Below are 22,711 nucleotides of genomic sequence, written 5' to 3' on the forward strand. Positions count from 1 at the left end.
TTCATTGGTTTTGCAGGCCTTTACTTGAATTGAGGTCTGTTTACTTGAAGGCATAAAGGAAAATTTATGTTGTGGTACCTTTCCTTTGACTGGATCCTGAAACTGAGGAAGAACAAGGCAATTTTGCCATGTCATGGGCTCCTATACTGTGTATATACTTTCTTAATGTGTTCTATAAAGCAAAGTCAGCCTGGAGCCTGTGCAGTAATGTCCCTTCTTTGTCTTCTTGAGATTTAAAAAAACTCCTGTTACAAAGTTCAGTATGTGCTAAACAACCCAGACTACTTGCACTTTACCACCCGTTGCTGGGTTTCTCGCATCATGACTCAGATTGATTGACAACCGTTAGGATTTTTTCTCCAAGGTTGCACTCCTTGCTGTACTTAGTCTCAGGTAGTGGAAGCCGTGAGCAGTAGAGGGCAATGTTGTGCTACAGACAGCGCAGAGAGAGGAGCCGAGAGACCGGATGAGGCAGAGAGAAATGTGCATCTTTCTGCATTGTCTCTCACTGTGATCACTCCATTTGAACTCCCTGCCTTCACAGGGAGCCAGTGGTTTTCTTCTCATATGTGCAACATTATCAGGCCGACAGTTGGGCTTTGGAGAAAAGGCCAAGTTTTGTTCCTGTCCGTGCAACCTCTTGTTTGTGCAGGTCTCCAAATGTTGTTTGGCATGACGTAGGTTGCACTGCACACAATACACACAGGTAGTAACACACACACACACACACATGCATCTTTCACTTTCTACTCTTTATTCTTTTGTCCCTTCTCCGAACCTGAACCACATGTCTATAACCCTTATGCTAACCCCTCTAACCCTACCACATACTAAATGAACCTCACAGCAGATCATGTCTTGGTCCCCACAGTGTGATAAAAACAATAGCCCTCACCACCATATGCACCAACACACACAGCCTTATTACATGACTTCAAAGCACTAAAAAGCAGAAGAAGACAGTGCTTCACCGATGGGAAAACATTTGAACATCAGTTGTGCAATTCCTCCGCTTTTGTTTCTTGAATAGTTGTTCTCTAAAGAGCAAACTGGTTTCAAAGTGAGGAGTCCCATATGGTTCAAACTTGGGCTTGAAGTATTGAAAACGTGGCAGTAGTCACATTCATCCTGTAAATCACAAGTTTCTTCTGAAAGCTCACAATATGTTGCCAAATTTAAGCTGTCAGTGCTGTAACGAAGCTACAGTTAAAACCTCCACCCCTCCCGTTTTTTGGCTTGCTTTCTAAAAAGGAGACATGCTACAGAAAGGCTGGCTCAGCTGAGGAAAAACTCTTTTGACTCTGGTATTTTTGTTGTTGTGTGCTATATTCAGTGTTTGCAGCCCATCACGTATGACTGCACACGTGATGCACATCTATTCAAGTGTGTCCATTCAGCTGTCATGTAGGAGGAAGCTCTGCCCTTTTCTCCCGTGTTTAGAGAAAAGGTGAGATTATCTCTCATGTCAACTCTTAATTTAACCTGAACAGAGAGGAACATGTTCCTCCATATTGATACGTTTTTAGTTATTTGGGCTGAATACAAACATCTGCTGGTAATCATGTCCGTGTTTCGACATTTTTGTCATCCTGAGAGAACTTTTTTATCTTTTCTATTAGATAGCTCTTAACATTGTTATTGGCAAAGGAAGAAGTAACAGTAATCCCATTAAGAAATAAATAGCTGCAATTTGAAATGAGGCTGTACCATTTTGCCTCAAAATAAAATTTTCTTTATTATGTGGGATGCTATGAGAAAATGATTGGGCTAATGTTACCTGCTTTTAAGCAGATCGGTTATGGCTCTGGTTGTCTTGTGCAACTCACAGTGCCACACACTTCTCCAACTGTGTGCCTCTGTTAAAGATGCTGCAAAACCAAACCACTTCCAGATGACTGAGGAGACGGTGCCTTTCTTGGGAACAAACTCCTCACTTCAATTAGCGCCTGCATGCTGCCACTTGATATTTTAGCTGTAGAGAACTCTTGCATTACTAAGCCTGAGTGATATGACAATATACGCCCACCGACCACTTTATCAGCGAGCAAAGTGGACCTAATAAAGTGGCAGTGTGGTGTTCTGCTGCTGTAGCCCATCTGCTTCAAGATTGGACGTGTTGTGTGTTCAGAGATGGTCTTCTGCGAACCTTGGTTGTAATAAGTGGTTATTTGAGTTACTGTTGAACTAGTCTGGCCATTCTCCTCTGGACCAAAATGCCTTGTTGATGCCAGAGGTCAGATATTTATCGCTTACTTGGATATTTGCTCTTTGTAAACCGTAGAAATGGTTGTGTGGGAAAATCCCAGTAGATGAGCAATTTGTGAAATACCCAGACCAACAACTATGTCACTTAAATCACATTTCTTCCCCGTTCTGATGCTCGCTTTGAACTTCAGCAGCTCGTCTTCACCATGTCCGCATGCCTAAATGCATTGAATTGCTGCCATATGATTGGCTGATTGGATAGAACTGCATTAACAAGCAGTTGCATAGGTGTACCCAATAAAGGGGCTGGTGAGTGTATATTGGAAAAAATATATAAAATGTGCATTCTACATATATACAGTCATGGAAAAAAAATATGAGACCATTGTTTTCTTCAATTTCTTGTTCATTTTAATGCTTGGTACAACTAAAGGTACATTTGTTTGGACAAATATAATGATAACAAAAATATCTCAAAAGAGTTTAATTTAAGAGCTGATATCTAGCCTTTTTCAATGGTTTTCTTGATAATAACCAGAATCATTATCAATAAAACCATTGAAAATGGCTAGATCTCAGCTGTTAAATTAAACTCTTATGAACAATTGTTGTTGTTATCATATATTTGTCCAAACAAATTTACCTTTAGTTGTAACAGGCATTAAAATTAACAAGAAATTAGAGAAAATAAGGGGGGTCTAATATTTTTTTCCATGACTGTATCTATCTATATGGTATCTGTTGCGATGCAGAAAAACCAGCAGCTTAACTGCGTTATGTAATTAAGACAACACTGTAGGTTGTGTTCCCTGTATAGGTAGCGAAGCTGTCTTTACCATGGTTATTTATGTGTTTTTTTATAAAGACTTTTTGTTTATTGAATTGTCAGAAAATATGCTAGTAGATGGTATATATCATTATCAAGATATGAAATTACCTATATTGGGATAGGGTTTAGATTTTAGCCTTATCGCCCTGCCCTATGTGTAACTATGAGCAGGAGCTCAGGGAAGTGTGGTGGTTCTGTACCCTAATTACCTATGTTGAACTGAAAATATGTTTTTATTTTTAAACATAGTCCAAAACAATGGATTCAATCAATTTATATTGTTCAGAATCGTGTCTTATGGTAGAATAAAAACTGGGGCAGTTTGACAGTTGAAGTCAGATATCCAGCAGTAAAAGACACAGTAGAGATGTAACCATGCACAATGTGTATGGTGTGTTTGTATACTGTCTGCTGTGTGGGTGGTGTTTGCTCTAATGGTGCAATTATCACCTTTTATTTCAAATGCATGGCTTACACTTTGTAGCCTATGTGTTCTTCAACCTGTTGCTATAGATAACTACCTCAAGTGGGAAGGTTTGATAAACACACAGATTAGGCTTCTTCTTTCCATCTTGAAAGGCACCTGCACCACACCACAGATATACATTATTGACAGCAATCTGTGCTGCTTCACTCTGTTTATTCTCAGTTGAATTCTGAGATCCATGCATCACATCTGGTTTGAAAATGTTGGCTGTTTTAAAGATGCATAGCTGTAATTATGGCACCTGTCTGTAAACCATCAAATTTAAAGCAGAATGTTTTTAAACTCTCTTCTGAGCTGTGTGTTAAACAGCAGGTGACGTTAATATTTTTCAGGATTTCTGCTTTGCCTGCTCTTCGACACAATGTGTATCATAACTGTGTTTGCTGTGGTCTTACTGTGTTTTTCATACTTGTATTATTGGCTGTGAAATTAATATTTCAGCACATCATGGCTTCCCATGCTGTGAATACATACAAATTCTCTTTCATTTCTTATTTTCCATGAACATAAGTACATATTTACAGGAAAACATTAACATCACTGTGACAAATATGTTGGTAGACCTCTCATATGACAAAAAACACCTGGAAACATTTTTCCTACTATTGAAAATGTATCCAGTTAACAAGTATTTGCTGCATATCAGATAAGCCTGATATAGATTTATATGTATATATGGTGTGTCAAAAAAGGATGTGTGAAATACAGAGGTTGAATTTCCCCATTGTGGGATTAATAATGTAAGGTGTCCTTGAGGGAGGTCCAAGGGGTCCCCAGAAAAATAGGGAATAGTTTATTTCCACTATTTAATTCACTATAGAAGTGAGCCCAACAGTCATAGGAATAACTATTTGGACCATAGGTTTCACTTGCTTATAGGTTATCTCCTCAACTGTAGTTTACAACCATAGAATTCTCTTCATATCAAACAGCCAAACTTTAGATTTAGAATTTTTAAGACGGAGGTGCCTGATGCGAAACCCTATTAACAGCATTCAACGTTGATGTTTTTTTTCTGTCTTTTACCTGCCCAGTTGGGCAAACATGACATAAATCATCTTTCCCGAAATCAGTTTTTACTTGCTGTTATACAATTTATTAGCGGTTATCAAATACCACAAAAGGCAAAGATAAAAAGTGATATATTTATATTTGGAGGAGCGCTTGTTGGCAGTCCTCTGAGCTTCCATGCAAGTTGAGGTTGGCTCTTGTTATGGGAAGTTTTTCGGAAACTTAATGTGCCTTTGGAAAACGGACCTTTTCTATCCAAGTTTCTCTCAACCTTGCGGCAGACTACGCAATACATATGTGAAGGTTTGTGCATGTTTTTTTCAGCTCTGGTAAAAAAGGTGTTTAATAGTTTTTTTTACCACTTGGCCGATTGGACGAGTGATGCTGGTAGATGCGGCCCTGGACAATTGGGCAATCTCTATTGTTGAGCATTGTTATAATATGGTGGTCCATGACCTAATGTTTATCAATTTAGGGGTCCTTGACCTGAAAATGGTTGAGAATCATTTATCTAGAGCTCTATTGTTGTTGAAAACTATTAAAACACATCAATGACTGAATGACCATATTGTAACCCTGAGTATAGTGTTCGTTACCAGGGACACGGGCACTGTCGTATCTCTAAAAAAAAAAAAAAATCAGTATTTCGTGATAAACTAACACATTGTTGTTTTCGGTCTTTTCACAAGATTTTTTGAAATGAAGAAAAATGTGTAATAGCAATAATCCTTTGACACATTGAACTGTGCTCCTGTGTGAATGCTCAGTAACGGCCCATAATGGCCCAAAGGAGTCCTCCTTTGAACTGCTTATAGCTGAGATAAATGGCCAGCAGTAAAACACGAACCTATATTGAGTCTTATGTTCCATTCTTTTTTTACAAGGCATGGCACTTGCTACAGTAAATGCAGCGAACCTATGAAACCCTGTGTGAAAAGCCATATGATTGATGGACAAAGGAGCTGCTACAGCAGCACAGACAGGCCTTCAGCTTACCTCGGGGCTTAATTCCTTCTCCCAACTGGCATGCCACACTAAGAGATATACACTTCAATTATACATGGGGATGGTGGGGGTGCAGCCTTGCCCGAGAACTGATCAATATTTCAGCTCCAAGGGGACAAACATCTAGCGGAGCAGCTGCTGCTTAACAGCTTTACACACTGGAGTCACACACCCCGTAAGACACAGCTATACTGTAGGTGTGTATGTGTGAGGGAATTCAAGGGCCACAAGAGCTACTGCCGAGGTGACAGTAGGGAGAGATGAGAGCCTTGGGGAAGTGTTAGGTGTGTGTGTGTATGTGTGTGTGATACTTAATTCTAATGTTTGTGGTGCGTATTTACTTGATTCTTACTCAATTCTTATTCTTCGTGTGCCATCGCTGGCTCATTTCTTTTCTCATCTCTCCCTCGTTTCCCTCACATATGCAAACACACACATGCTCATTCTCTCTCACACACACACACACCCACACACACACACACACACACACACACACATACACACACACTGGCTGTGTGTGGGGTAGAGAGGGAAAAAAAGACATGGAGACCGAGGGAAAGAAAGAGATTCTGTCTGTCTTGTACTTTGTTGTTCCAGGCTTTGACACGTCAATATCAACTTTTGTTGAAATATAGCTTTTATGAATACCTTTTTGAATCTGAAGTCTGGCAGTGCTCCTCCAATCCTTTCATCCTTGTGTATTTCCTGCATTTCTCCCTTATTGTGATGCATCTCCTGCATTCACTGTCAGTGCCCGCAGTTTGTCTGTGAGGCATTTCAGACAGGATTTACAAAATGTCAGGAGACCAAAACCTGGGTGACAAACTAAGACTTTACCTGGCGAGTGCTGAGATCTGTCGTTGGCAAAGCTGGGGATGTTGTAGAATGCAGAATCTTTGGGTTTTGTTGGAGTCAGGGACAAGGCAGCAAAAACACCAGAGGCACTGAAGCTAAAAATGAGGAACGGAGATTCTGGGAAAAGGTTATGGGAGTTGTGCTGATTAGGAGGTTTTTATTGTCTGCAGCCGTGTATTATCGAAACCGGAATTAGGGTTGATGCTGACAATAGGTTTGGACTGTCATTGAAGCAGGCTGGCTATAGGAGGAAAAGGAAAAGGAGGAAAATGTCAACATTACAGCACTACTACTCTTCATTTCATGTTGTTAATTTCTTATCTGTCTCAGACCATCCTTGGTTATGTGCCAGGGCGTATAACCTGTCAGAACACATATTACTCAAGGTAGATTTCCCCTCTGCTTTCAGGACCTTAGTCAACTTCATCTGTTATACCCAAGTCAGTTTGGAGCCATTATCCATCTTTGTCTGTCTACCTCATTTTGTATCTAGAGAGACAAGTGGTATTTGGATTCAAATACACAATGGAATTGTGAACCTTTGCCTTGCTCTCTGTTGGCTCTGAGGAGGATCATTTTGGTCCAGTGTTATCCCTTTAGACATCTACATCCCAGTTTAGCATGGCATATATTATTGATAGTCTTTAGAGGATGTTACCTTAAGATTTTGGTGACCCCTTTCAATGTTTTTCTTTCTGTCATCAGGTTATAATTTCCCATTGTCTAACCCTTTGACCCATGTTGATATTTAAAAAATGAATGGCAAGATTTCCATATTTATCTTTAATAAATCTAAAAGACAGATTAGCATTAAATTAGCGGAACATTCGTGCACCTTATACGATTAACCGTTTCTATTTGGACACTTTCCTCTTCGTCATTTTGCTGACAACCGTAATTTCCCAATTAGTAGAGAATCTCCGAGAGTTCTTACTCCTTAATGTAAAGTTTGTTTTGCTGCTAAACAATTTAAGCTTTCCACTGTCTAACAACACAACAACATTTTCCTTCTTGACCCATGGCTTGTTTTTAATGCTACTGCTTGCCTTGACAGCTTATGATATGAGAGGACCCATATCATAAGCTGCAAAACCACAGAAGGGCTCATGATTTAGAGTGGATTTTCTGAGAGCAGTTGGAAGCAGAAGACTCAAAAGGTAAATGAAGAAGTGTGTGGCATTGATGTGTAATTGCTGCCGCTGCTGCAGTGTAGCAAGATGGTCAGCCATGATACTAGTCTTAGAGTTAGTGTTTGAGAGATAGCAGAGTCGTGGAGCCAGTCATGCAAGGGTATAGACTTCATTCAGTCAGAATCTGTGGTGATCTCAGATAAGACGTTTTGTTCTCTATGCTGAACATTTGGCCTTGCACCTGGGAACCGGTTAAATTGCAATATATTGTTTTGCAATACTCACCACATCGTAAAATGCTTAAAATCACAATAAGATCATATTGTTTATTTGTTTATTTATTAAGGATCCCCATTAGCTGGTACCTTAGTAACCAGCTAGTCTTCCCGGGGTCCACAGGAACAACACAGAATATACAGAATTGTGACTCAAGTATCGGGATAAAATCGTATCGTGGGGCCTCTGCTGATTCCCACATCTACTTTCCAAGTAGGTCGGAGAACTCTGGTGGCCTTTAGGTTAAGAAAAAGTGTGAAGGGCCCATTTTAGAGGCAGTGTTTGGTTTGTCTGTTCTTGGCTACTGTAACAGTGCAACATGGTGAACTGTGTGGAATTGGACCCACTCCCTATGTGAATATGAAGGCCTCATTCTAATCTAACAAAATCTCAATGATTCTTAATTTCAGGTAATTATACACTAATGAAAACGCAGTTATGAATATTATAGGCTATTCCATTTCTGCCAATAGATTCCCCTAAATCCAGCATAAAAGCATTGAGTTTCTGTTGTATATGCTGGCCGGGCATCCTCATCTTCAATGACAATAAAAGCTTGGTTACCGTTAAATAGCTTTCCTAGCTATTTAAAATTCTCTGTAGTCTAAAACAGCCTCAGATGGAGATTTTTGAGAAATGAGAATTACTGGTCGATGAAAGTCTTTGCTGGATAGAAATCGCATCACTGTCACCCTCATTCCTTGGAGGGATTCCACATAATTGGGCTGTTTCTCCAGTAATTGCTGCAGTCCTCTCATCTTTGGCTGATAAATCGGCTTTTCCCTGTCCTCCACCTGTTTTTTTTCTTTTCCCCTCTCTCTCTGTTTTGTCTTTATGACATAAACTTTTATATCAAACTTCTTTTTTTTTTAACTTGAGCTACATTGCACACCTCAGGGGACACATTCACTGCCTCCATTAATGAAGTCCAGGCTTTTCTTTTTTCCTCGCACCAGTCACTCTGGTGATAGGAAAGAACACCTTTTCTTCCTACAACTTCTCAATCAGCTCCATTACACTGCTTGTTCTTTTGTCACCTGTCATGCTTCAGGTTTTCACTAGCTGACTCCTCCACTTCTACATCTCTGATCCTGAAGAATGGCTCTCCTTATAAAGGATCAGAGTGTATAATGCTAATGTCGAGATGTAGTTTCTTTTTACATTTTTTTATAAAAGTTAACAACTATTCAGGTAAAACTGCTGCAGTTCTTCCATGGTGTTTTCTCAGCACAGAGTAAAACTATTTCTGTGGACATATAAGTGGACATATAAGTGAATAAAAATGTAAAATGATAAGAATGATAATTGATGTTATTCTGACCATGTGGGTGGATTAAACAATATGTGAGAAATCCAGATTATACTGTAGGTCTTCACAGATCCACTCAGTACCAAGAAACTAAGACCCGACCGGGCACCAGAGTAGCCGGATAATCAGACTAAATTTCTTTTCACTTCATTAATCAGTCAGACATTGTGTTTAAGTTAAACGTTTCTCTTCTGGAGTTGGGAGGTATTGGAAGGTTGATGTCTTTTTGAGTTGACACAGAAGTAATTATCACTCGCTATGCAGCACTGAACATTTTTCATGCTGGTCAAAGAAATTGTTGCTTTAAGAGGTGCAATTATGACTTACAACATCAATCCCATCCTCATTACTTTTTCACTACCATTTATCTGTGATTTTATCTGGTTTGGCACAGGATGGAAAGCTCAATAAAAGACAGTGGCTGTGATTAAGAATCATAAATGTGGCCAAATTATACCCAGACTAATCCAGAATTTGTTTCTCTTTACATTGATTTACATTGTTACAGGTAGGGCTGGGCAAATAATAGAAAATTACTCAAAACTGACATTCAGAACCTCTAACCTACGTAATCTTGCCCATGACTCTGCAGCTTGTACCCAAGAAAATGCCATGTCTGTTGTTTGGACACATTTTGGCTTTAGGGAAGACTGCAGAAAACCTTTTTATTTTTCTACTGTTTTAGAGATTATCGCTATATAAATTGTTTTCCTATGCACTCCTCGTTATAAAAAATATCCCAGCTTTAATAGTTGAGCATGTTAACAGTGGAAACCACAACAGTGAGCTATGAGGGCAAAAAACGAAACAATCTTTCCTTCATCGTAATTGAGGTAAAATGTTCGATTAATCGTGATATTGATTTGAGGTCATATCACACATTCCTGGGTACAGTTGCCAGGTGGTCATTGGCAACCAATTTGAGAAACTGGCAACCAATTCTTGGCCTTTGCTGCCCATCAGTGGCGACTACTTTCTTACATATAGAAAAGGAGAAAAAAGTACACCAAATAAATACATTTTTGGTATCTATTGCATGAGGTTGTGCGTTGGTGTGCCCAGCTATCCATTTTTTTTTAGAGGGAATGGAGAAGCAAATTAAGTTGTTTGAGTGTGTGATGAAAAGTTTGACTAACATGTCACAAACCAATGTACAAATTAATTAAACTGACAAAGATTTAATTACTAAAAGTGGCAACCATGTTTTCACCTTCAGCAACCAAAAGCTGATGCCTGGCAATGTTTTAAAGTTAGCATTGAGTCCTGATGTCTTGCTGTTGTGTTTGTTAGTGTGTAATGATGCTGCTGTCAGTGTTCCCGTTTTCTCTCTATTTGGGATTAATTATCCTCCAGTCAAATTCAGACCGATTCTGTTGGTCTGTTTTTCTTTCAGCTATTTCAGACTACAGACTATTGTAAACAGCTAGTGAAGCTATTTAGGAGTGGGTATTTTGAGAAGCTTTACAGTGGGCCAGTTACACATCAGGTCCAAAGTGTTGGACCTGTGAGGACCTCTTGTTAAAACTCTCTTTGATTCAGCAGTCACACAAATGCATACTCAGCCCTATCTGGCCCAGCTGCAACTCTCTGACATTATTGGCCATAAGGAAGCCTGGAGCCTCCATTCTGTCATTTTCTCTGCCTCTCTATCATCCACACTGCCATCTCTCATCTCTCCTATGCTGGTGACTGTCACAGAATTTCACACCGGGAGGATTTGAGATGCTGATACCCGCTGGTTCTGAGGCTCTCTCTCTCTCTCTCTCTCTCTCTCTCTCTCTCTCTCCATCTCACTGTGTTGGCTACGCTGCCAAAACTCATATCAAAGCATTTCAGCCAAGATTCTTCCTGAGTGAGCTGAGCAATGACTTATTTATTTTTTAATTTATACTTTATTTATATACTTAACATCAAAGTCCCAGGCTGAAGGCACAAGGTATACAACAATTCACACGAACACTTATATAATACAGTAAAACCTGCTCATGTACTGTGCATTTTTCCCCCAAGGCTGCCTATATTCATCTCAGACACACATGCACACACAGTCACATGCATTCACACAGGTTAATGCATAATATGCGAGTTGTTATTAGAGGTTGCAGACATGTGAAGCCAGGCCTGTTATCTAAATCCCAGGTAGCTGACACTGGTGCTCCCAGCCTCCCAGCCAGCGTGTTGGCTAAATGGAAATGCCCTGTTTGCTTTTCTTTTGGTCAGCCTCAAGGGGTCATACAACAGGGCCCTGTCAATTACACTCGAGTTGCTCTGGACCTCTCTATGCAAAAACGAATGCTCATTTGCAGCCTCTTTTGTTTTGTGCAATGCCTGTGATTCCCCCTGCAGTGCTTGCCCAGTTGCCCACAAGTCAGGCATTTGAATGACCACCTCAAGGGGGTCAGGAAGAATTGGCCTCAGCTTTTACAGTCTGATAGCACTATGAGAGGTTCATAATTGCTTGTTTAGCACCAACAGCCACTAATAGGACTCTATGAAGCGATTACACAAGTTTTTGTTCATATTTTCCAAAAGCAAATTTTATATGTGCAGTACAAATCACTGTTGCAGTTTTGTTATCAGCTTTCAGGAGACTATAAGTCAGCTTTATGGTTTAGAATAGTACTAAAACAGTTGTCAAAGCAAATCTATATATTTTAACATTTTCTTTGTGTATTAATTATATGCAATAAATTAGACAGTGCAAACTATCGTAAACTGCTTACAGAAGTTGTCCAAAAAAATGTCCCTCTTCACACCACGTTTGTTTTTTCTCTCAGGGGCAGTATGATAAAATTGAATTCCACCTTTTTACCAGGATAAATTTCTTACAGCTGCTGTAGCAAGTTAAACCAGTTCACACACAGATCAAATCAAGTCAGAATCACCATCACAATCTTCTCCCTTTGTCTCTCCTGTCTACCTTAGCTTTACATCTTACAACAGCTCCACCAGACTTTCATTTGCCTCTTTCCTGTCATAGTTAAGTTCTCTTTTACCCACAAAGGGTCTTTGCAAAAGCCCCACAAGCTGCAGACAGGCTGGTTGTCGGTACTGACAGTGACTTCAAGCTACATGCCTCTGTGCTGATGATGTTTTAATGTCACCCCATCGCCATTCGCCCCTCTTTACTCAAGTTGCGGGGGTGGGGGGTGAGGGGGTGGATATTTACCCCTGCGAGAATCGATTACTGCTTTGTTGACAGTCACTGTGCAGTATAACCTCTCATTAGGTCCGACATATGCTGCGCCTGGCGTTGCTGCCGATGCAAGCTGTTTTCTCAATGACATCTCTCAGTGCTCCCGTGGCGTCGGGAAGGAGCAAGATCTCATATCATTGCCTTAACGTAAAGTTCTGAAAGGGAAAAAGTGTAGTCTGTTATGTTCTGGTCTTGAAATGGTACAAATTCTGAAGTTTGCTCAGGCAAACTTAAGTGTAGTGTCAGTGTTGAATATTTGAATGTTAGAACAAATATATTTCAATACTAAGGAAGGATAACAGTAGGCAGAATTTAAAAGGTAATTTCCTCTTTTTCTCAAAAGGCCTGAATTCATTCAAAATTTGCTAAAAAAGTTACCTAAAACAAAAGAAAACTCAATTTACTTCTGTCGACACACATCTTGCTTCATTTCCTGTGACAACAAAACATCACAGCATTCGCTTGTCATTGCAGTACTACCTCCCAAATCAGCCGATACAGCTGGTCGAAGGCGTACAGTAGCAGGATCTAAACAATGCAGGATGTCTAAGAAGTCTCCATCTGTGAATTTGTATTGGCAAAAAAACACAGAATAGGGCTCTGTGAGGCAGAACAAGGTGCAAGGAAAGCTTGCTGTACAACCATGATTCTGCAAAAGTTGGGATGTAAACAGAAGGAGATCATTTTATCATCCTTTCTGACATATATATTCATTTGAAAACTGTACAAAAACAATATATTTAATGTTCAAACTGATAAATGTTGGTATATGTAAATAGAGCATCACTGTATCAGACAGCTTTTGACTAACATTCTATCAAATTCACATTAACTACAAATATAGATGATCCTGTTATGTTTCCAATTAATTAGGTGGTGTGAAACTAGAGTATAACTTCTTATTTCAGACTGTATATCGTTAACTGTGTAAGTTAGCCTTGGGTTTACCAATATCGGCAAAAGTACGCTAACACTGGTGAATTAGCCGTGTGATATCTGTATCTCACATCGGACACTTGGATCTCCTCGCTGTAAAACAATGGGGGCTGCTGATTTTTTTCGGGGGAAATTGGATGTGTCTGGTTCAGCCAAATTAATATCGCTGTTATCAACCATTGTTATCAACACACCCGGACAGTACCTCTGTCCTTCACAATAAAATACAGTACAGTCAAAATTCGGATTTTGATGATGCTACTTTTTAAGATCGTCGCATCATCAGAGTTACTTTCGTATTGTAATTAGACATGTAAATCTCCAAATTTAATCACACTTATATTGCTAAATATGTATAAATCAATAATACCTACATCAGTGGTGCTGATCTTATTCCATATGACCGTGAAAACCCGGAAAGTGCGGCATTGCAGATGTGTCCGATCAGGGATACAGTTATACACTCTGAATTCTACATTTGATGCATTCTTTTTTAATTTACATTTTATACAGCGTCACAACTTAAAAAAAAAAAAAAAAATCAGTGTTGTATCATGAATTTAGGCGAAAATATTTACTCAAAATACTTTTTGAATGAAGACACCATCCATATCCATAGTTGAGCTTTTTCTTTTTTCTCCAAATATCCATTACCGGTCATGACTGTTTTCTTGAGTATTGACTGCATCCTTTGAAAATCTGAATGATTACACAATGAGTAAGGGAGATATTTGTTCCTTTGGGACACCATCATATTTATTTATTTTCTGAGATTGGAACAGAATCAATTTGGAGGTATATCAAAGCAGTGAGGCAGATGAAAAAGAAATTCTACCTTTGAATTGGAAATCCGTCGTGAACAATGTCCACGTTTGGATTGTTCTGAGACTGGGGACCGCGTCTTTGACCACAATGCAAATTCCACATTATCACAGGGGGGGGGGGGGAGTTGGGTGAACATGATAGAAAATATGGACCCCCCTTCCCCGTCCTCTTCAATGTCTTGTTTATACAGCTAGGGATAGGTTCAGTAGAAGTGCAATCGCAGATGAGACTATGATTTGGGAGTTAAGGTTGGAGTGAGATAAATAAATAAATAAATCGAGTGAAAGTAAAGTTTTCAGTCCATGAATACTGAATGACGTGCGTCTTGGGATTGGGGATATTTTTACTCTTCTCAGCTCAGTCGGTGTTTGCTTCTGCTAGAAAATCTGTCTGAATTCCAGCTCAGCAAACACACAGAATAAATGCTCAGGACCACAAAACGTGCAAGACCATATTGAGAAATTAGTCAGCTGTCAGATGAGAAACAGAGGTAGTGTGTTAGGATTTCTCTCAGAGCTTCCATTGTAAGTGAGTCCTAACAAATCCAGGGCCTCTGTGTTGAGACATAGAGGCTATTCCATTCTGTCTCATTGCCCATGTTGATAAAGCCTTCACAAACAATTGTTAATGTTGACTCACCTCCTGCAAGAGACTTTCATTCGAGCAGACACACCAGTTTATGAGCTATTTTATGAATCTCAACATACAAAGTCTGGTGAATGTATGAAAACAAAACGACAGACAAATAACCAAATGAAACCGTAGCTAGACGAGTATCTTTGCCTTCCTTGTTTCCCATTTGTATTCAGCAGCATTCCTATTTGGAAAAGTAGTAATTTAAACTCACTGTCCACATAGATAAAAGACTGATGTGGCCCAAATAGGAATGCCTCTGAGGTTTTGAATTTGAATGCACCGCTCTGTGGTGGCTGATAGCTGGGGTTGAAGATGAACAGGCTCTGCCACAGTGGGCTGGGAGAAATTGGCGCTGTATTTCAAGGTAGCTCATGCCTACTTATGCCATTTTTTTCTGTTGACACTGTCATGTTCTTCTTTATGTCTTTGAAAAATAACAGGCTTTATTGTGCTCTGGGACCAATGGATCACAGAGAATTTGTGGGTCTCTTTATCATATTCAGGCCTTTGTGCATGTAAATCAGTGTGGCTCTGCTGTAGGTAGGCTATTATTTCCTATGTGAATGGCAGATCAGAGTCTGTAAACAATTGCACCTACCTGGCACTGACTACAAACAGGCTCCCAAAAGGCTTTGACTGTCTTCCTCTCAGATTGTGTAAAAATAGCGAGGTCACCCCCTCCCCACATAATCCTAAAGAGTCTTCTCACCAGGGGGACATTCTCGCCTCTTAAGTGTGAGTTTTTTTTTGGTGTCACACACTCACCGATTAGGTATTCTCGTCAACCCCCGGATGTTTGGCTCCTTCCTTTTAGAGACTTGAAATAAGGAGATTGACACCAACGTGCGCGGCATGACCACAGAGGATCAAACATAGCACAACAATTGGATGAAAGAAAGGGTTTTGTTAATCTGTCTAAGTAAGGGATGACACCCTAAAAGGTGAACGTTTGTATTTTTTTCCCTCCGATTATTAAACTTAACTGCCATTTTCGTTTCACTTCACACATTCAGTTCATTTCAGCCTGTATTTTGTTAGGAGGTTTTTTTCCCACTACCCAAACAGGAGTGAGTGACATATCCAATCTTTTTCATATGAGCTGTGGTAGCAATTGCAAGGAACAGTTTTTCACACCAATTAAGAAGAAATGTGCCTATTTTAATTTAATTAATCAATTAATTATTATTATTATTTTTTTATTCTTCTTTTCGAACCGAAAAATAAACAACAACATAAAAAACAACAACGTAGGTTAGATGCATATACATACACATACTCACATAGACACCATTATACAGATGTACAAATAAACATATAGACATTTAGACACATACAGTATATATAACCCTATACATATACATGCATCTGCCCCGTCTAAGTAATAAAATAGATATAAGAACCAGTCGACTTAATATTCAATACGCATTTCCTTTTTATCATTTTGGTAAGAAAAAATAGGGTTGAAGGCTGAAGTAAAAAATATTTATCTAGGCCTATCCCCTGGTACTCCACACTTTCAAATAAGAGTTTTTCTATATAAAGCCACTTAATGTCAAATAAATATTATTATTATTATTTTATTCAGGCAACCATAGTATATCAAACAATTTAGATCGGGGAATTTCTGTTACTCCCGCAAAAAACAACAACGAACAAACAAATAACAACAAAACATAACACTGAAGGCAGTTACAAGAACATCCTCATCCAGTTTGTAACCTATACTGAATTAGCATATCATTTTTCAGAAGCCTTTTGAACTTAACAATTGTTATGCATGATTTCATTTCAGTCTTTTCCTAGTCTTGGGTTTGTGATCATATCAAACGTGTTTGAAGGTTCTTCTAAACGCCCATCACTAATTACAATGTAGCATATTTTTTGTAGAAAGATCCTGAAAAACCTGGGGCAAAATAAGTGCAATCTTTGTGTTTAGGTCTCATATGTCACTATGTCAAGGTCTCAAAACTACAGTGTATGATGCCCTTTTTCTGAGCATCCCTAGGCTTCAGTTACTTAAATGCCAACAAGAGTTGATGCTCAAACCCAAGCTTAGTACCATGAGACTGTGTACCATCTGTACTTGTTTATATGTCATTTCCCCCATGTGATTCTCAGCATGCTGTTCATATAGTATAGTAACTTCTGTTTTACAGAAAGCTTTGGATGCTTTCAAACCAAACCTGTTTGGCTCAGTTCACTTGTCTAGTGCCAACAGTTTGAATTGTTGTGACAATCAGCTTCTTAACAGAACACGTGTATGTTTTAACAGTGTGTTAACAGAGCTAAATATTAGTGTTTTATAGGGTTGTCAAAAGTATCGATACTCAAAAAAGTATCGATACTAAAACGTTGTATCCGGATACAATACTAATTTTCAAAAGTATCGAGTATCTGAAGCTTTATATCATAGTTGCAGTTTCTTTTTGCACAACTGTTTTTTATTATAAATATTTAACCTGTGGTTCTGTTAATTTTTACATGTTGCATTTTTCTTGTTAATAAAAATATTTCTGTTAAATTTTGGGGTCTTTGTTTTTATCTTTGTGGTATCGAAAATGGTATCAAGTATCGAATATTTTCCTGAGTATCGGTATCGAGTTGAAAATTTTAGTATCATGACAACCCTAGTGTTTTATGATATTATTCAACGATGTCTAAAAGAAGCTTTGACCAACAGATGCTACCATTTGATGCATAATTCAATGTTTCTTTGGTCTAAACGCTACGGTTTAGATGACAAACGTTAGATAAAATCCTAGCTGCACTGTGAAAACATCAGAGAGAGATGCAGGTTTAATAACATCTTTGTCTGCATGTGTTCTGCAGGTCCTGTACCTCCATACGTCTCTGCGGTTGCCCAGCGCGATACTGGTTCTGGAGCTGGTGTCGTTGTCGCCCAGGCCAGACGGCTCCCAGCAGGCCCTGGGGCGAGGCTTCACTGTCCTGGAGCTTTTTATCAACAGGCCAGAGGCTCAGGCTGCAGATGGGGACAGAAGGTGATTAGTCCGTTCTTAATTACATCAGCCAGGTATTCATTTGGTTTCTCATGAGGGGATAGTTGAAGGACACGTACGGTTGTAGCAAGGGAGTTGTTTCCTTAATATCCTCCAGGAACTACCAGATTGTTCTTTATACCTTTACCTGTTAAATCCTTAGAACATTGTGTAACACAGCTGTTGTAGTTTTAGCTTTTTCTGCTTGCAGAACCTACTAATTTGTTCTGTTGTCAGTAGTCAGGATTAGAGGAGATGGTCAGAAGTAGTTTGATTGAGAAACACCAATTGGTGACACTAGAATTAAATGTAGCTAGCACAACATTAGATACAGTCATGGAAACAATTATTAGACCACCCTTTTCCTTCAATTTCTTGTTCATTTTAAAGCCTGGTACAACTAAAGGTGGTAATAACCTAAATCATTATCCAGAAAACCATGGAAAATGGCTAGATATCAGCCCTTAAATTAAAGTTTTATGAGCTATTTTTTGTTATCATTATATTTGTCCAAACAAATGTACCTTTAGTTGTACCAGGCATTAAAATGAACAAGAAAGTGAAGAAAATGGTCTAATATTTTTTTTCCATGACTGTATATATTTATGTAACTACAGCAGCTCAATTTATTCATTCAGTCATTCAGATTGGTTTTAATTTATTTGCTAGGGTGAATCTACACCATGGATCACCAAGAAGCCTCCTCCATCCCCTCCTGAAGGACACTGTCGACTGTAAGCACCTTTTTCTATAATTAAATATCATGTATTGTAATTATTCACTCTGTATGTTGAGAGGACCACAGTACATGTGGGACCATGCAGAATTTATATTCACAAAGACTTCATAAATTCTGTATGGATTGCAGGTGTAACCTCTCAAGACTGCAATCCATAAAGCGAGGTTGGGCTCTGCTGTGGCAGAGAATGAATCTGCATAGATGTACGACTAAAGTAAAATCATATCAAGTATCAGAGTGTTGGCTTATGCTAGAGTTAAGCATAGTTAAATAAAGTAGACTGAATAGCAAAATATTTACTTCATCTTACCCAACTCAATTGGCACCACCATCCTAAAACCTTGCTGACTTGGAAAACTCCCAGTACAAACCTTATGAGGAAAAACAAAATAAATATTTGGTTTGAACACTCTTGAAGAGATACCAGTGCAGAAGGTTCTGTGAGAAAACACAGAAATGGGCATTATAAATGAGCAATGAAAAACATAAGTGAGAAATGAGACAAAGATGGCATGGATGTCAAGGATCTGAGTTGTAATGCATCGCATGGCCAGTTTAACAAAGAGAGAAAACAGACAGCCACACATTTGAAGCAGACAACACCTTGGCCCAAGTGCATTTGGCTTGAAATGAAAGTATTCCCAGGCAGACAGGGTCAATGCATTATTGACCATCAGGTCTTCCATGTTTCCTTCTCAGGCCAGTTTCGGTTATTTCTGCAACTTACTTTGTAGCTTTACTTTTTTGAGTTATGTTCTATCTATTATGTTCTCTATGTTAACTCTCTGCATGGGACCCAACAATTATATAGACGAAGAATAGGTAATGAAGAAAGTTATTACTTGTGATTGAATGAAAGAATATAACTGTGGATCTCCCTGCTGGAAGCTGACAGTTTGGTATATTCCTGTGAGTTGTTTCTGGAATTTCACAACTATTGATTTGATTATATAGAATATTTGACTTTTATCAGCTAACAAATATTAAATTATTGAGTTTGATGCTGAAGCTCAGGGTTGGTCTGGATGTGTCCTCGCTTGGCTTAAAACCAAGGCTATGAATTACAAAACACTGTAGTGCCTCACAGTATGAATAACACTGTGCCCAGTGAGAGCCAGAGTTCCTGTCTTGGCTATCATGTCACATGAATATTAGAAAAGCTTCTCTCAAACGGACTCTTATGCTCGCTGAATTATTAACCACATGCCTGTTGTGTAGTGGAACGTCGCTTTTTTGTTTTAAGAGCCATATTGCTGCCACTTTTGCTCTTTTATGGTCAAGTTTTTCATTTCTTTCTATCACTTTTAGTCTCATCCTCTGTGACAGGAACAAAAAGTCCCTGCATCTGCTGCTTGATGTGAAACACTTTCAGTATATATATTTGTAGAGAGAAACAAATATCTAAAACTGCTCTGTACTGGAGTGAAATAAGTACATTTTTTATGGCGGTCATTCATGTCCGATTGTGTAAAAGAATTATAATGAGAAAACATGCCCTGGAGGCTGATTTTGTTTTTATTCTTCACTTATTACAAATTTCACATTATTCAGTTTCCCCGACTTTGTTTTTGTAAAATGCTGTTGCTCAGGATAAGAATAATAACTTCATTACTTCTTGATGTGTTGCAAATGAAGCTGGGGTTAAGGGTTGAATTGAATAAAAGTGAATGAATTTAAACTATAAATGTCTGTAATTCTGCATCTACCATATTAAAGTCATAGCAAGAATTACCCACCATCATCAATAGAATGGATTGTGCTTACTTACAGTCCTAAAACAAGTTTAAGATAGCTTAAGGCGAAGGTTTATACTCGACTTTGTGACGAGGCTGGCTTATTCCAGTTCGCCTCTAATGTCGACATTATTGCACTAAGCTCACCTGGTTTCTGTTTATTTAGGTTAACAAATGGATGCAGACAGAAACTAAACCATAAATCAGGCATGAGGAATAAAATTCATGACGGTATCTATTTTTTCATACCGTCATATCTTCCTGACATTGACCGAGATATAAAGTATATGATGGGGCCCTCTGGTGGCGCGTGCTGTGCACTACTGTTCATCACCTGAATACAGCTCCTTATCAGTTAAATAGAAAGAGCAGCATCTGTTGAATACAATACTAAATATCCTGGTATACCTTAGAGAACATGCTGCGATAACATCGCTCCAGCTATGATGCCAAATTGAGCCTAGGTTGTTAAGTTAGGGGTCCAAGGGCCTTGTTGGACCACATTTCTCAACTAGGCCTCCATTGTAATTTAAGCTGCACACCTGTAAAGTCCAACAAGTTCTCCAACCTTAAAGCCAGAAGAGGCGGTGTTTCAGTTCCACCCATTACGACACGTACATACGTTTCGTGGCTAGTGTTTCGCGGCACATATGTACATATCGTGGCTTGTGGTACAGCAGTGCATTCTAAAAATAGCACACACTTACAGTTCGCCATTGTAAAAAAGACTGCAGTTTCTGTGGATTTATGTTGTAAAACCACTGACCTTGGTTTAGGGCAAAAAAATTACCTGGTAAGGCGTTATAAAAGACAGTTTAAACAGTAAATAAATGGACGTAAAAGCCGGAAGTGAAGTAATTACAAGGTTCACGTGACTACCGCAAATTACGTAAAAAACATAAGTCACATTCAAAAACGTGAAATACGTCAATATCGCTCATTTCACTGCCTGTACACACAACCTATGTTGACGTTTTTGATGGGAGAACAGGCTGGTAAAGTCATATACACTTGGCAAAGTACTCAAACGTACTTCTGTGGTAGTTCCTGCTACAGTAGGTGTCTCCAGTACCACATTTGGCCATGATGACACACACAGACTCACACGGCGAAAACCCACACACTGCTCCGGCAGGTGAATAAATTTCTCTTTGCATTCATCTGCAGCATGCCACTCTAACACAGGTAATCTCCACTCTCCCTTTCTCTTCTTCGTCGCTGCCCTCAGGCCGGCTCATATTACATAAGATCTGCCCTCTTCAACGACCAAGCAACCAATCAACAACACCACATGGCACCCTATCAACGCAACAACAATGAAACTACCCTTGTGCCAAACATAAGGGGCTGTGTTGATGTGGCAATGTTATTCAAGGTACAAGAGAGAGCACAAAATCTGTTGCTTTTTGTTTTTGTTTTTTGTTTTTTTGGTGTGCTGCCCTCTGCATTGGGATCCCCACTGAGCCGGCACAGTGGTCTATGTAGTGCTCTATGGAGTGCAAATGCTAGTGTAAACATTATCCAAACGGCCCACAGGTTGCCTGAGGTAGCCTCAAATTTACCTCTAGATCTTCTAAGCCTCTGTTTTGTGATTTAGTTGTGTGAGAAGCCGGAGATGTGGATGTTCCCTCTTGTAGAATATCATAGCCCAGGCCACAAAAACTGTTGATTTTATATCTTTTTGAAAAACTTGTTGAAAGGAACTTGTATAGACTGCCAGGCTAGCATGAGCTATTGTTTGTCCCCATGTGTCTTTGGTACATTAAAGTGCTTCCGGTTACAGCTTTAGCACATAATATACTGTGTTTACACTTTGAATCTTCCTGGTGTTGTATAAGAAGAGCAAACAAACCACGGACTAATCTAATAAATTTATTACAATGGACACAATGGAGCACATTTTCCATTCCAAGGCTAGTAATTGTCGAGTCTTCTTGAGTACACAGGTTACATGTGGTCTTTGTCTTCACCATCCACTGAGCATTGTTTGCTGCAATACATGCATACAACAAAACATACATTTAATATATTCATGCATGGAAAATGTGTTTACAAGGTCTCTCTCACATTAGGAATAAAGACATATCAACAGAAAGAGAGTGTACTCTGTGGCCTGTGCCGGTAAATCAGTTTCTAAGAAATCAATAAAAAAATCACTGTAACTCTTTACCAAAGGTTAAAAGATCGACAATAAACATTTTTTATATATTTTTTGAGAATATCATTGTTTTGCCCGGCCCGAGTTAAGTATCACTGTAGAAAATCATGACATTTTAGGGCAGAACTGTCACTGGAAATGCCCAGATTGGAAATGGTATATTCTACGTATATGCTGTGTAATATTAGATGTATATTAGAAAAGAAAAAAACCCCTCACCTTTCAGGACTTTCTATAGTGCAAAGTGAGCTTTAAATAAGTATTTAACTATTCTTTAACTGGATGAGGCAGAAATAATAATTTAGCCCAGAAATGCGACAAAATGTCAACTCAAACATCTATACACATTCACAAGCGACCACATCTGTTGGAACCGTTTTGTAGA

General features: G+C 39.0%; 1 protein-coding gene across 1 annotated transcript in view; it reads left to right on the forward strand.

Moving 5' to 3' along the window:
• nphp4 (nephronophthisis 4) overlaps positions 1–22,711 on the forward strand; it is a 206,501-nt gene that overhangs the window by 7,048 nt on the left and 176,742 nt on the right. Inside the window, exons 3-4 of the mRNA XM_059333949.1 lie at positions 17,530–17,699; positions 18,366–18,430. Coding sequence (XP_059189932.1) covers positions 17,530–17,699; positions 18,366–18,430 — 235 coding nt within the window. The remainder of the gene's footprint in view (positions 1–17,529; positions 17,700–18,365; positions 18,431–22,711) is intronic.

The sequence above is a fragment of the Centropristis striata genome, chromosome 5, assembly GCF_030273125.1.
Source record: "Centropristis striata isolate RG_2023a ecotype Rhode Island chromosome 5, C.striata_1.0, whole genome shotgun sequence".
In the NCBI taxonomy this organism is placed as follows: Eukaryota; Metazoa; Chordata; class Actinopteri; order Perciformes; family Serranidae; genus Centropristis; species Centropristis striata.